Source organism: Eupeodes corollae, chromosome 3, assembly GCF_945859685.1.
Source record: "Eupeodes corollae chromosome 3, idEupCoro1.1, whole genome shotgun sequence".
In the NCBI taxonomy this organism is placed as follows: Eukaryota; Metazoa; Arthropoda; class Insecta; order Diptera; family Syrphidae; genus Eupeodes; species Eupeodes corollae.
The window spans coordinates 102163647-102179447 of record NC_079149.1 but is presented as its reverse complement, the minus strand read 5'-3'; the positions used below and the strand labels follow the sequence as shown (position 1 = coordinate 102179447).

At 36.7% G+C, this 15801-nt stretch overlaps 1 protein-coding gene across 1 annotated transcript in view; it reads right to left on the bottom strand.

The window, feature by feature from the left end:
* The window catches only part of LOC129950714 (uncharacterized), a 166173-nt gene that overhangs the window by 131771 nt on the left and 18601 nt on the right, over positions 1-15801 (bottom strand). The window contains exons 2-5 of the mRNA XM_056062636.1: positions 7473-8808; positions 1715-1813; positions 1392-1518; positions 695-791 (exon numbers count right to left, since the gene is read on the bottom strand). Coding sequence (XP_055918611.1) covers positions 695-791; positions 1392-1518; positions 1715-1813; positions 7473-8808 — 1659 coding nt within the window. The remainder of the gene's footprint in view (positions 1-694; positions 792-1391; positions 1519-1714; positions 1814-7472; positions 8809-15801) is intronic.

Here is a 15801-nt window from a genome sequence, read left to right as displayed (position 1 = left end):
TGGTTCAACTATTTATTAGTCTCTTTTATGTATTTCCATAATAAAAGAAAAATCCAGGAATTTTATAATGGTCATTATTTTATTCAATTATAAAAAACCAATACCTTGTCACATTCTAGGTACAATGTACCTTATTCAATGTATTTTTTTCTCGAGTATACGCAACAGAAACCCATTTGTATAAGTTTTCAACTTAACCTTACAATTACCTTGATTTATAAAAATTAATGATTCCTTTGAAATAACAACAAAAATAAATCAAAGAAAAATACCAATATTTATATTTTCCTTTCAAATTGATGTCTTTTTGAAAAGTATCGTAGGTGAGGTTTAAGAATAACTTAATTTGATATTTCAATTCTTCTCTTATTGACCTTTAATTTTTGTTTAACCATTTTTCCATTTTTACTCGAGAAAGTAGAGGGGTTGAAAATAAGTCACAAACCAAAATTTCTTCAAACTTTCATTTAGAAAAAAAAAACATATAATTCTTTAAAAAAGGAAATCTCAGAAAAAGGGAACTTGTAGATAGACCTGACCTTACAAAATTTGTATAAAGATATGTAATTCTTTCTGTATGTCATGATTTAAAAATTCAACAACCCACAAATTTAAAAAACAAAAACATGGTTTAGGTATGAACATACCTCCCCTTAATTTAAAAATAATTGACTTAAAAGTAAAAAGTCCTTACCTGAGCAGATATACGACCCTTCTTCAGTCTCTGTAGGTCTGTATGGCTCCATTGACTTCTAGCCCATGGCATGACATTTCTAAGATCCTCGTCGAAACTGTGCGTAGGTGAAACAAGGACGAGATAGAAAAAAAATACAAAAAAGAAATATTTAAAATTATGTAGAGAAAGAAAAGAGGAAAAAAAATGTAAAACAAGCAACGTAATGAGAAATCAAATGACACACAAAGCAAACGGAAATCAAACCACCACCTTCATCCCCCTTAATACCATCACAGGCATCATCACCGCCTGGCGGTGTAATGGCGTGAAGGGCAAAGGCTATAGGACGAGGAAAAGTACAAGGACGAAGACTAGGGCCACGAAATGGCAGCCGCCAGTCAAACACCATTGCTCTTGCTTCTGCGACTGCCATCACACACCACCATCATTACCATCATCAAACTCTGCTGACACAAATACAAGAACAAAAAACGAACGCAATTCAAATAAAACTTAATTGAAAGAGGAATAGAAAATGGCGGCTTTAAATGGAAAAAACAAACGAAAATGTAAAACAAACAAAACAAAAAAAAAATCAGTAGAAAAAAGGACTCACAAAGGAACAAAAACAAGAAGAAAAATAAATGAGTTAAGTGGGTGGAAATCCGCCCACTTTCATACACACTTGGTCTAATATAAAGCAGAACACACTCACTTGAAATCGTTAAGCTTGTTATGCAGGAACTTGCGAATATTCCAAGGTAGGTCGTTATGCCCATCGATTAAAGGCACTTGATCCAGGAGTTGAATAGCCACTCGTAAACGCTCTTCGAATGGAGCACCTGTCAGCATAGGTACATTACATATCGTATACACAAGAGGGCAGCAGCAGCAGCAGAGAACAGAGAAAAAAAAATTGAAAAGGAAAAACACAATTTAAAGTTTTAACCGTATCATTGCTATATGGGCACAACATATACATACATATGTGTTGTGTATGTTGTAGAGTGTAATAAAAATTTAATGGGCGGTACTCACTTGCAGCTACGCGTAAGGCCAAAGGCACGGCAACACTTGCAGCACCAATTATTAAAAGTATCGAACTAACAGCTAGCCAATGTTTCGCAGCATCGAATCCTGCAATTAACAAAGTTCAAAAAAATATATGTAAAAATAAAGAAATGAAATCACAAAAAATAAAATGCTTGATATACTGAAGCTAAAAGTTGGAAGCAGGTGGAGTTTTATTTCATTATTTCTTTTGATATAAAAATGACCACCATCACATCGTAACCGCACCACCATCCAACCACCATTACCATCACCATCGCCATGACTATACCTCCTTCGTGGACCAAGTCCAAGCGTTAAGCGTCAAGCGACCAACGACCAACGACTAACTACGATGACGAGCGACGGAGACGACGACGATGAGGATGATGATGGTTTTAGGAAATTATGAACGGTTTAAAGGAAGCCATCAGCATAAAACGGAGGTCTTCGTTCAATAAGTAAGAAGCAGAAATAAAAACACCAAATGACGTGAGAGGAAGTTCCGGTTTATTGAATACTAAACAACTTGGCGACTCTAACATAGAGGTTACATTTTCCAAACACATTAGGAAAACATTCGATCAATTTTTTTGAAAAATTTTTGCTGTTTACTTTTCCCGTTCTGACTTCAACCCGCAAAAAAGGTTAAAGTTACGAGCTAAACATTTTGTTATGATGAGTTGATTTCTTGCTTGAGAGGAGCTTCTATATGTATCTAAGTATTTCTTCTGGAAAATAAAAACATTCCCTTTTCCTCATCAACCATGACTTATCGAAGTCGGAATGAAAGGAAGGTTTAGGCTTTCCTATACACTTATTACACACAAAGGTGTTTTTGAAAAGGTAGGTCTCCTTGATGTACATAATGTTGTATACAGTTGGCAGTGATGGAAACGTGTGGGAGTACCTACCATGGTTTATATTCCTGGCTATAAGATTTATCAGGTAAATGTCTAAATGACAGCATGGCATTTTTCGTTCAGTGGTTTTTAACAAAACAAAAAAAAAAATATATATATAAAAACCAAACGTTTTTATATTGGGATTTTGAAACCAACCATCAAGGTGGTTAATGGCGATGTTGAAACGACCGACACGTCAACATGATGATGGCACAATATGGTTGACATAACCAAAAATCATGCAAGCATGAAGTTAGTTGACAAGGGATATAAATACCAGGAATATACACCATAACATAGGTATAGTAAAAATAATTTAGTGGAGGGAGAAGGATCGTAAAATTATACCTTCTCGATAATATATTTGTTTGTAAAATATTTTGAAATAAGAGTTGCGAAAATGGGGTTTTTATTACAATATTTTTAGTCGAATTAATGTTTGTTAATTAGAAATGACTTCAATGCATCGTAAATTTAAAATACAACGTTTATTGGAAAGCGAGGAATTCGCATAAGGGAAAAATAAATTTTCAATTTCAGCAAGATAAAAGTTGGACCATGGTAGTAACCGTGACATGATGTTTAGTGCCTTAATTTTTTTCGCGGGTACTGCCTCTTGCGAGGAATTGACAAGTTCTCCAAGAGTATTTTTTGTCATGAAAAGTGCTTTCCAAAAAAACTGTAGGTCTTCTCCATCCCTTACAACAGTACTCGCACACAGGAATGGTTGAGAGTTGTAAGTAACTAGGCCCTAGTTCTCAACGGACTGTTGCGCCAATCAATTTATTTTTTTATCGTAGCCCTCATAAGGCTCGAAACGTATGAAGTTTTCTTGAACAGAATATTTATCCTCTTTTGTGGATCTTGTAAAGAGGGGTAAGTACTTAAGATGGGGTGGACTTAACTGTTATATAGAGCGAGATGAACATAGGCATCCTGAAATTCTTGGAATCAACGTTTAACAACTCCGAACATAGAGTTTTGCTGACGATTGAATAAATTTGTTCCATAAAATCGATATTACAATTAAAAAGAACTCGATGTTTAAAAAGTTCTGAACTAGGTGCACGTTTTTTAAAGACATTCACTATCTGACATTTAATCGGGTTAAAGTCTAGCCTTGTCTCTGTGCACCAAATAACAAAACTGTCCTCTTCGACTTGAAACTAATCGTTTGGAGAAACTTCGGTACAGCATTCAACATTCTCGATGTGCGGTTAAAAAAAGAACCTCTGTACTTGACAGTACGTCCGAAGTCGAGCTTTAACGACAGGAGACAGCTTTGAATTATGAAATTAAAAATTTGATCGTTTGAAGAGCCTTCGGTACAGCATTCCACATTCTCGATGTGCGTTTAAAAAAAAACCTCTATACTTGACAGCACGTCCAAAGTCGAGCTTTAACGACAGGAGACAGCTTTGAATTATGAAATTATGAAATTGATCGTTTGGAGAGATCGTTTCGGTAAAGCATTCCACATTCTCGATGTGTGGTTAAAAAAAGAATCTCTATACGTGACAGTACGTCGAAGTTAAGCTTTAACGACAGGAGACAGCTTTGAATTATGAAATTATGAAATTGATCGTTTGGAGAGACTTCGGTAAAGCATTCCACATTCTCGATGTGCTTTTAAAAAAAGAACCTCTATACTTGACAGTACATCCGAAGTCGAGCTTGAACGACAGGAGACAGCTTTGAATTATGAAATTATGAAATTGATCGTTTGGAGAGACTTCGGTAAAGCATTCCACATTCTCGATGTGTGGTTAAAAAAAGAATCTCTATACGTGACAGTACGTCGAAGTTAAGCTTTAACGACAGGAGACAGCTTAGAATTATGAAATTGATCGTTTGGAGAGACTTCGGTACAGCATTCAACATTCTCGATGTGCGGTTAAAAAAAGAACCTCTGTACTTGACAGTACGTCCGAAGTCGAGCTTTAACGACAGGAGACAGCTTTGAATTCTGAAATTATGTAATTGATCGTTTGGAGAGACTTCGGTAAAGCATTCCACATTCTCGATGTGCGAATTTGAGCTTTAACGACAGGGGAAAGCTTTGAGTTTTTTAGAGCATTAAATTCTATACGATTCATAATTTCCTATTGGACATTGCTTTCTAGGTCGGAATTTAATGGGCTTTTACTACGCTGCCGTTAAAGTTCCACATCCAAAGGACAAGGATGTGAATCTAAAAATGATAATGAAATGCTGGCTACTGTAGTCAATACCCAGTATATTAGAAGTGGCAGAGAAGAGATCGTGAACGAAGTATATAGATAGATATTCCTTTAAAACGGATAGTTTTCAAAGCCACGTATGTGGCGAAATTTAATCGATAAGATTTATCAGGAAGAGATTCGGAGAAAAACGGAGCCCTCCATCATTTTTTTTATAAAGTTCAGACTTGAAACTATCAATCACAAGTTATATTAAATGAAGAAGATATTCATCAATACCAAAAGCACGCATTTTCAAAAAGAGAGTGTTGTGCTTAACTCAATTCAAAAACCTTTGAGATATCAAGTGCAATAATCTTATACTTTCTCCAAAACAATAGTAGATCATTGATAACTTAGATAAAGAGTAGTGGTCCAAAGTGACTACCCTGCAGAACTCCTGACCACTTATGAAGATAAGAAAAAAATAATTAGAAACGTTGCGGAAGTAACTCAATTCCCTTGAGCTTCATGAGAAAGTTTGTCAAAAGTTTTAAAATAATCAGTGTCTTGACCAAATTCTAAGGTATACGAGTACTTCTACAGAAATGCAAGTAGATTGTCGAAAGTCTTCCTACAAAAACATGTTGTTGGTAAATTATTTAATATTTTTCAGTTAAAATACAAACTCTCAATAACATCTTTTTCAGAAAGATTGGAAACACAATGGAGCTTAGGAAATTAGTCTGTTACTAATGTCAGACTTGTTCGACTTTATAAAGACTGCTGGAATACTTTATTTTTTTTTCCATTTGGTTGGGAATTTATCTGAACCCAGAAATATAGTGATTTACATATTATCAAGAATATTGTAGGAATTCCATTTGGTCTGAAGAAAATGTCATATTTAAGAAAAGCCAAGTGATACAAGATTTTGTTTTATTGGAACATAATTAAAAGAAGTATGGGGACACTCTCGCAAGTATAGAAATAAATTCCAATCTGGCAATACTTTTTTTCGGAGTTGTGTTTTTTTTTGACAGCTGTCACTTGATTTTTGTTCGTTTTAATTTGACATTTCATAATAAGTGGACTTAAAATAATGCAAATTCATTCTTAACATAATTATTCGGTTTGCGCGAAGCCTTTTGGGACGGGGCTTAGAAGATCTTGCGATTAAACATCCCTGTACTATTTTTTGTGGAGTTCGATGGAATCGCTTGGCTACGCAAATAAGCCCGAGACGATTAACGCCTGGGAAGAGAATATTTGGCGCGCTATTTGCTGACATACGGCAGAAATTGATGTACAAAGTGTTTGAAAATTGATTATCTCTGCTAGAATCTGTTTGAGCAAGTCTTAGTGACCGCTTGACTAAAATTATTTTAAAAACATAATGTCAAGCCCTTATTTTCATAATAAAGCAACATTTTGACCATAGCATTGAAGTTTTATTTCTTCCTGAAAACCACAAGTCTAGAAAAGCATGTTTTATTAAGCTTGCACAAAATGTGTTATGGTTGCTCTTAACTTGTTTAAAGTCGATGCCAAAGTTAGGTTTCAAGGGAAGTATTTACTCGTAAGTTCAGATTTTTCAAAGCATTTCACATTCTTGTTGTGTAGCTGAGAAAAATCACTTAACTTGACAGTACGTCCGAAAGTGTGCTCAATGATAAAGAAATGGATTTTGGGCATTCCTCAAAGTGTGAGTATTGTACCAGAATTTTTAATGGGGAATGCAACTTCAAATTTCAAGAGAACATTATTTATATTAATGAAAGCTTTGTAGATCAAACCCAAAACAGAAAGGTAAGGGAGGTGATCTTTGATAGACATATCAAGCATTGAAAGATGGTTTATTGATAGTAAGCGAAATCGGGCGTGTGTTACACATTGACGACTGAAGACAGCATTAAATTGCAACGATTAAGTCACAGAAAGTTGAAGTGTTTCTTCAGAAATTGTGTTTGATCTGAAAGAACGTAATCGGTTTTGTGTGCTTTTAAAAGTTACAAGAGCATTGAACAACTTCAATATTTGCGCATGGCATACATTGGAAGTGGTAACTAAAGATAAAAGGTATAAAGCTAATGCCAAAAATGTACATAATTTGTACGATATTTCTTAAGAGCTTGGTTTTGCCATTTTTTAATATTACCAAAGAAATAGTGAGCCTTGAAGTTTTAATTTATCAACCCTCCTTTTAAAGAAATGTCGTTACATGAAGATGTTCATCTCGAGTGTTGTTCTTCCCAGAAACTTTGTGGAATTGTTGACTTTTTGTTTTAAAAGAACCATAAGACAAGGAACTAAAAAAACTGCAAAGACTCTAAAGAGTGCTGTTGGCTAGTAGTCTTGCTGCTCATCTAAAAACGGTGTCTTTATTAAGTTTCCGTATTCAGACGCCATTCTAAAAATACCGCCTTAAGTAGCCAATCTTGTAAAAGTCAAAAACTTTGCAATTATACCAAAATCAATCATAAAGCTGAAAGATTTAGTGCGTCTCAGCCATTTTTGGATTGTTTCACTGGTCAATTTGTGGGAATAACATACAGAGATTTGTTCTTTAGCCAAACTTCACGAATGCAAAATTCATTGCTTCCTTGATTCGACTCTAACAGTTTCCTTAAAAGTTTAATAACAAAAACGAATTGACAAATAAAATTTATAAAGAATACTTACGAAATGAATTCGTCCCCGAACTGGATGAACCTCGACTCGGACATTGTCGATGCTTCCATGGCATTATGCTCGTTGTAGAACTAGAAGAGTGCAATTGTTTTTGCAATTGTTTATGTTGCATATGTTGTTCCATTTGTTCGTGTTGCAGTTTCTCTTTAAGGCCACTACTCGAGCCGCTAGCCAGCGTCGTAAATGAACTATTCAAAATGTTCGATCCACCGAAGCTACAACTGCTGAATGCATTCGAAGGTGTTTGTAACTGGGTGTAAGGATGTCGGCCCAGGGTTGTTGGCATTGTAGTTAAATCCACAAAAGCTCCACCAATGCCACCGCTGCCACTACCACCACCTGTACCACCATTAGAGCGGTCCTTATTGACACAATTTGAATGCCAATGCATTTTGTATCCTTCATGTTGATAAACATCCCCGATATGTCGGGAATGCTGCTGCTGTTGTTGATGCTGGTGTTGGTGCTGCTGCTGATGATATGGATGCGAGTGAAGGTGATGATGGGATGTGTGATGGAGATGGCGCAGGGAATCAGTTGTACCGCCACCACCACCACCACCGCTGGTAGAAAAATTCGACAACGATTGGGATAAGCAACGCAAACGTTCCAGATTACGTTGCTGATTGCGTTTGAGGCTATCTGTGGTCGAGGAGTTATGCTGCGGATGCTTTTGGTGATGGGCGAGCGTGGCATAGGAGGCTAATTGCTTTGCATACTCACTGCTTGGTCCAATTGTATTGTATTTACCTAAACTGAGGCTGCTGCGGTTATGAAAATTCTCATCTACTTCGAAGGGTTCCAGATGATGATGCTGCTGCTGTTGTAGATGCTGATGCTTCTGCTGCTGAAACTGATTGTAGGCATGGAATGCACACAACGTTTCCTCTTCATCGGATTTCTTCATCTTGTTAAGCATGATGGAGCTGTTCCCGACAAGGGAGAAGTCATCTCTGATGCATGGACAAATATTCCCACCGCCACCTCCGGATGGTGTTGAGGGACGACCCATTCGAGTGTTACGTTCTCTATCGTCGGCGGTAGTGGAGGCGTTTGTGTTTACATGACAAACATCCGGTTTCACCGATTGTCCTATACTAAAGGCCAAATTCGAGCCCACGTTCGCACACTTCATCATTGTCGACGCACAATCATCCAGAATTGAGGACACTTCGAAGCTATTGCCCATCCCACTAATGCTGCCACTGCCGCCACAATCAGGTAACAAATCAGTATGATGGAAGAGGCTGGTGGGTGGTTTTCGATTTGCCAAGGCAGGAGGTGGTGGTGGTGCTGGTATTAGGTCGACATCTGATTGGGAGTCGGTCTGAAAAAAAAAAACATAAAACGAAATTGAAATAAGAAAAGAATTTTCATTTCAAAAAATCACAAAAAGATTTGAAATTTGTAAAAGGATTTGAATCTCATAAAAAGGATGAAAAAAAACCTTTGTCTTATCGAAGGATCTTAGTCCCTTTGACACAACAAAAGGACTTCCTCACGAAATACAAACATAAAAATCAAAATAATATATGTACTATAAGTCACCCTTTTTTGGAAATTCCCGACAAAAAATCAATGATTGTACATACTTGAGAGGCTTTAAGCCTTCATCCCTTTATTTGTATGTTTGGAGTGTGTGCAAGTTCAAAAAGCTATGCGTAGGTGTATTATCCTAACCGACAATCCTGTCACTTTCTAAAGGCATCATAGCTATCTCTATTTCTACATGACTGATTTTGGTGCGTATTTTTAAAGTCAAGCCAAAACTTTTCTAGCAAAGATAGAGATGCATAGCACACCCTCTATTCAGAGTCATATAGATGGGAATTGTTCCAAAATAGATGATTTAGTTTTCTACTTAAGCCCTTCTACACCTAAACCTATATAACCTACTCTAATGAATGAACATAGACAATGATATGATAGATATACTTTCCAAAAAGGGCTTCATGCCTTTTTGCAGTCTACGTACGAGTACATACATATAGTTAAGAAGGGAAAGTGTGAGGCTCGATATTATTAAGAAAATTGCTTTTAATATATCTTTTATAAGTTCGATTACCTTAAGTGTATTTCTGTTTTGTTGTGCTCTGTTTCAGTTCTATAACAAAGATTTTCCATTAGATTTTATTTGCTCATTTCACACTTCATGGAACACTTTCCATATAAATAATAAGTCCTTTACCTATGCTTTAGTTAGTTTGCGTAGGTCTAGGTATCTTAAAGGATGCAAACAATTCAATTTAATAACATCCCTTTTGATTTTATTGGTTTCACACATAAACCTTATATGGAATAGACATCTATTTTATAATATACGAGTAGAGGGCTTAAGCGTGTATGGTGTCTTATTTTACATCTTTTCATTATATTTATACCTTTCTGATGATGGCGATGATGATGCCTACACAAAACACCTATAATTATTTTGAAACAAATAATGTTGTCATAAATTTTCAATATATGTATAGAAGATAGAATGTATGAAGACCTTTATGAACGTATAGATATATAATTATTATTATTACTCAGGTGTAAGCTTTCAAAGAGTTACATAATGTTTTGGTTAAAAGTTGGTTTTGGTAGGTATACACATGTGCACATATAAAGTTGATTAAAGGTAACTTACTATATTTAATGTATATGGTTAACAAGTTTTAGGTTTCTATTTAAAACCTTAGAATCTTAATTAAGATTCTTTGTTAACAAATTGGTTATAGTTATAGTTAAAGATTCACCTTAATAAGGAAATGAAGCTTGAATAAGTTTGAACTTAAAGTGAACTATTTATTTCTTCTTTAAATAATTAATTTTACAAAATAATAAGTTTATCAAAACTTGTGTTAAAATAAAAATGATAAATTCTGTAAAAAAAGAACAAGTCGTTCCTTTAACGTCTTTTTTCGACTTCTCTTGTTTTGCAAATAACAAATACTATAGAGATTCGGTTCTGGAAGGCTGCAAAGACGAAAGTACAAACTTCATAGTAAAACCGCAATTGATTCGAAAAAAAACCAACAATCCTGTCTTCCCGATGACGTAGACTAAGTAATTTTTGCCATATCTAAGCTGAAGTCTGAAAAAGCAGATGTCGTAAATGCCGAGCTATTCAAAGCAACTGGAGATAATTTGGTTAGGAGCATGTACCAACTTATCTGTTAAATATGGTACGACCCTCTAAACTACACCAATAACAGAGTAATAATTCTCGGTTACAAGATCTTCTTTGACGTTATTTAAAAACTTCTGAAGCAAATCATCAACAACTTTATACGTCTATATTAGTGTGGCTTTAGACCAGGACGGTCCACAGTCGATAAAACATTCACATTGCGACATATACTGGAAAAAGAACTCAAGAACATCAAATCGACACCTTACATCTCTTCATTGATTTGAAGGCCGCATACAACAGCATCTACAGAGACGACCTATGTATAGCCTTGTCTAGTTTTGGCATCCCTATCAAACTCTTCTGTTTGCACAGAATGACCATGGACAATTCAGGCTGCTCCATAAGGGTTAGAAATAATTTAACCGGTCCTTTTGATGTCAACAAAGGCTTTAAATAAGGTGATGCGCTGTTATTTGATTTCATTAACATTTTCAACACTAGAGGCATTATCATTGATCTGTCCATTAACTGCTTAATGCTGCTGAAAATTCTGTAGTCCAAAAAACTCAGCGTAATGTCAATGTGGCTTTTGTAAGGATTGTGACTGAGGAGTAAAACATTGTTTTAGCGGTTGAAAAACAAAACCAGATCAGACGAAGAGTTGCTATTGTTTACCGCTGTTTATTTAGACAAAGAAAGTAGTAAAGTAGATTAAGATCTAGAAGTTTGGTTAGTGAGGCTCTACTTCAGACAAGACTTTAGCTCCACCATAAGTAAGTAAGTAGGTTAAATTAAATTTTTAAATTGGGTGGCGCAACAGTTCGTTGAGAACTAGGGCCTAGTGACTTAAGAATTTCAATTATTTCTGTGTGCGAGTACTGTTGTCAGGGATGGAGGGGACCCACAGTTTTTTTTTGACAATAATTACTAGTTAAAGAGACTTTAGATTCCATAGACAGGGATCGAACCCTATGACGTCTGGCATGACAGTCCAACGCACTAACCATCATGCCACTCGCTACAAAGTGAGTAGGTAAGTATGTTAAAAATCAGAACTATTATGGAGACACTTTGAAAAAATACAATATTTTATGACGAAAAATTCGAAGACACAGTATTACTACATACAGTATTTTTCTCATATAACGTTTAAGTATACAATATTCTTAGTTTACAGCGTTTTAAACTATAGAATTTAAGACAGAGTCTTATTACAAAAAAGTGTCGTACAGAATTCTGAAAAACAGTATTTTAAAATTTTAGTCCACTCCAATTAATATTATAATCTATGCTTATAAACGGTGATTTTTTAAGAGCTTGAGAACTTTAAAAAAAAAAAAAACGCATAAAATTTGCAAAATCTCATCGATTCTATATTTGAAACGTTAGATTGGTCCATGACATTTACTTTAAATGTTGACCGCGGCTGCGTCCTAGATGGTCCATTCGGAAAGTCCAATTTTGGGTAACTTTTTCGAGCATTTCGGTCGGAATAGCCCGAATTTCTTCGGAAATGTTGTCACAAAAAATAGTCTAAAGGCGTCAAATCGCATGATCTTGGTGGCCAACTTACCGGTCCATTCCTTGAGATGAATTGTTCTCCGAAGTTTTCCCTCAAAATGGCCATAGAATCGAGAGCTGTGTGGCATGTAGCGCCATCTTGTTAAAACCACATGTCAATCAAGTTCAGTTCTTCCATTTTTGGCAACAAAAAGTTTGTTAGCATTGAACGATAGCGATCGCCATTCACCGTAACGTTGCGTCCAACAGCATCTTTGAAAAAATACGGTCCAGTGATTCCACCAGCGTACAAATCACACCAAACAGTGCATTTTTCGGGATGCATGGGCAGTTCTTGAACGGCTTCTGGTTGCTCTTCACTCCAAATGAAATGAAATGAGCCTCATCGCTGAACAAAATTTCTCGATAAAAAAGCGGATTTTCTGCCAACTTTTCTAGGGCCCATTCACTGAAAATTCGACGTTGTGGCAGATCGTTTGGCTTCAGTTCTTGCGTTAAATCTTCCATGTGGTCGAATAACACAAACCCAATTGCTGCGAACTGCGACGAATCGACATTTCACGGTCTTCAGCAACACTCTCAGAAACAGACGCAATATTCTCTTCTGTACGCACTGAACGCATTCATGTGGTTGGTTTAATGTCCAATAAAGTAAACTGAGTGCGAAACTTGGTCACAATCGCATTAATTGTTTGCTCATTTGGTCGATTATGTAGACCATAAATCGGACGTAAAGCGCGAAACACATTTCGAATCGAACACTGATTTTGGTAATAAAATTCAATGATTTGCAAGCGGTGCTCGTTAGTAAGTCTATTCATGATGAAATGTCAAAGCATACTGAGCATCTTTCTCTTTGACACCATGTCTGAAATCCCGCGTGATCTGTCAAATACTAATGCATGTAAATCCTAACCTCAAAAAAATCACCCTTTATTATTAAGCTGAAGAGTTAGTTTGTTTGTTTGTTTGCTTGTTTGAACGCCCTATTCCCGAGGACTACTGGTCTAAATTAACAAATTGTTTCAGTTTTAGATAACCCATTTATTTAGGAAGACCATATGTTATGTAACATTACTCCAAGACTAAATCTTTTATAATCAGAGATTTTTTCAATTTTTAGAGCTTCCACTGGCACTGTATTCAAAGCGTAAACAGTTGAAGATTCTCTAAAATTATGTGTGACAGAGTTGTTCCCCTTAACAGTTCTAAATTCTTTTAAATTTGGGTTAATATAACACTTTGAACGTTAGCAACATTTATTTTAAAACAAGGCAAGCAATAAGCGCCTCGTGGTGCAGCTAGTAGTAAAGATTGTTTTTTTTAGCTATTATCTTTTTGGTAACACTGGTTTAAACAGCTGAAGCACGTTTCGTCTTTTGTTTCATTGTCATACATCTTCAGTTTGGTCTATAATTAAACCATGAATCGTCTTACAAGCGAACAATGCAAATTATTGAATTGTATCATTAAAAATCTGTTAAGAAAGTACATCGCGCACTTCTTCCATTTTAAAGTCAGTTTAAACAAACAACTGAAGCCGTTTATACGGGCTATTGAGACCTAATTTTACACCAAATTTACATTCTTGGACATAAAACCATAAATAAGCTTAAGTAGGCGGACTGAAGAAAATATCACAACTGTATCGGCCAAGGTTAATAATGCCCATCAATTATCGATTCGTCGCCGTTCGCAGCAATTTAGCCTTTGTAACTTAACAACGTGGAAAACTTTGCTGAAGGATTAAAGCGTGATGCCTTTCAAAGTACAGCAGGTGCAAGAATTGAAGCCGAACGATCTAGGTAACATTTTTGGTAAATGGGCTCTTGGAAAGTTGGCCGAAGATAAACTTTTTTACCGAAAAATTGTGTTCAGCGACGAAACTCATTTTTGGTTCAATGGGTTTACGTAAATAAAGAGAATCGTAGATTTTGGAGGGAATATCAGTAAGAATCATTGCAAGAGCTACCAATGCATCCAGAAAAAGTCACAGTTTGGTGCGGTTTATGGCTGGTGGCATCATTGGACCGCACTTCTTCAAAGATGATGTGAATCGTAAAGTAACTGTAAATGGTGAGCGCTACCGTGGGATGATATCGAAAGTTTTTTCCGCAAAATGCAAGAGCTTGACTTGCATGGCATGACACGACGGGGCCAAATGTCACACAACACACGCAACAATAGACTTATTGAGAGGCGAGTTCGGTGAACATTTTATTTCACGTTCGGGACCGGTCAATTGGCCACCTAGATCGTGCGATTCAACGCTTTAAGAATACGTTTTGTGGGTATATGTTAAAGCTTTCTGTCTATAAAGACAAGCCCTCTTCAATTGACATTGGAATTGGAAGACAACATTGAAGCATTAATTCGTGAAATTTTGGAAAAAGTATAGCAAAATTGGACTAAGCGGATGTACAATTTGAGGCACAGTCAAAATCAACATTTGCATGAAATAATCTTCAAAAAATTAATTTATTTTGGCCCGACTATCGATTCAAATAAAGATATCAGGAATTTTTCCGAATTGTATGTGTTTTTTTTGTTGAAAACTTTCTTATGGCTTTTAAAAAATCACCCTATATAATATAAAAAATGCAATATCATGCCAGTAGTCGGAGAAAACGAGAGAGGGGGGGAGAGGTGCTTCCACTAAGGCACCTCTTCTTATGCAGACGGCAGCGCAGGAATTCCCGAGATGGAATCAACGGTGGCGTCTACAGTTCCAGTAACTTTGAACTACTAAGTGAACGCCTTTTAGGGCTTCTTTGACTTATTTGGAGCCCAGGTCTATAAGGAGCGGTTTTATTCGGCTCCGCATCCTTGGAGTTATAGTTAGGATCTGGCCCTCCAGGTTGGGGGTTGTGTCGACGGGGTGACTTCCTGACAAGCAAGCCTCGGATACGGACGGATTTATTGTTGACAACCAACGCAAACGAATTAAGGACAACGGACTTTGGATATGCACGTGGAATGTTAGGTCCCATAACAGACCACGTGCGGCCGAAGAATTAGTGAAGGCCCTAGACCGCTATAAAGCAGACATTACCGCCATCCAGTAAATACGATGGGATAGGCCGGGCTTAAAGAGGATGAAAAACTGCATATCTACTATGGTGACTGCTACCACGAAAACCAACAGCGCTTATTTGGATGCGGCTTCGTCATTGGAGCCAGACTTATGCAAGAAGTCTTGAGCTATAGGTTTATCAATGAGCGCCCCATGACTATACGCATCAAGGCTAAATTCGGCAACATTAGCCTTATATGCGCGCACGCCCCTACAGAAAAGAAAGACGACAGCAAAAAAGATATGTTCTTCGAGCACTTCGGATTTCCAGACCCAAGGCAAAACAAGGAGGTGCTGGGAGAAGGAACAACGTCAAACGACTACAATCGCCAGACCGAGTTACAAGTAACCTCTCTCAAAGTTCTCTGAACGCAATACAATTTATCGAAAACCAGTGGCAACATTGCCAAGATGCAATCAGAGAAGCTGCTTCTTATGTGCTTGGTTTCAAACAGCCACCAACAAGGAACCCCTGGTTTGATGAGGAATGTCGACAGGCAAATGCAGACAAACAACAGGCATGCAAAGCGGTGCTGCATAAAAGGACAAGACCTGCTCAGGAGCTCTATGAGCAGAAGAGGCGAGAGGAACGCCGACTTCTCAGAAGG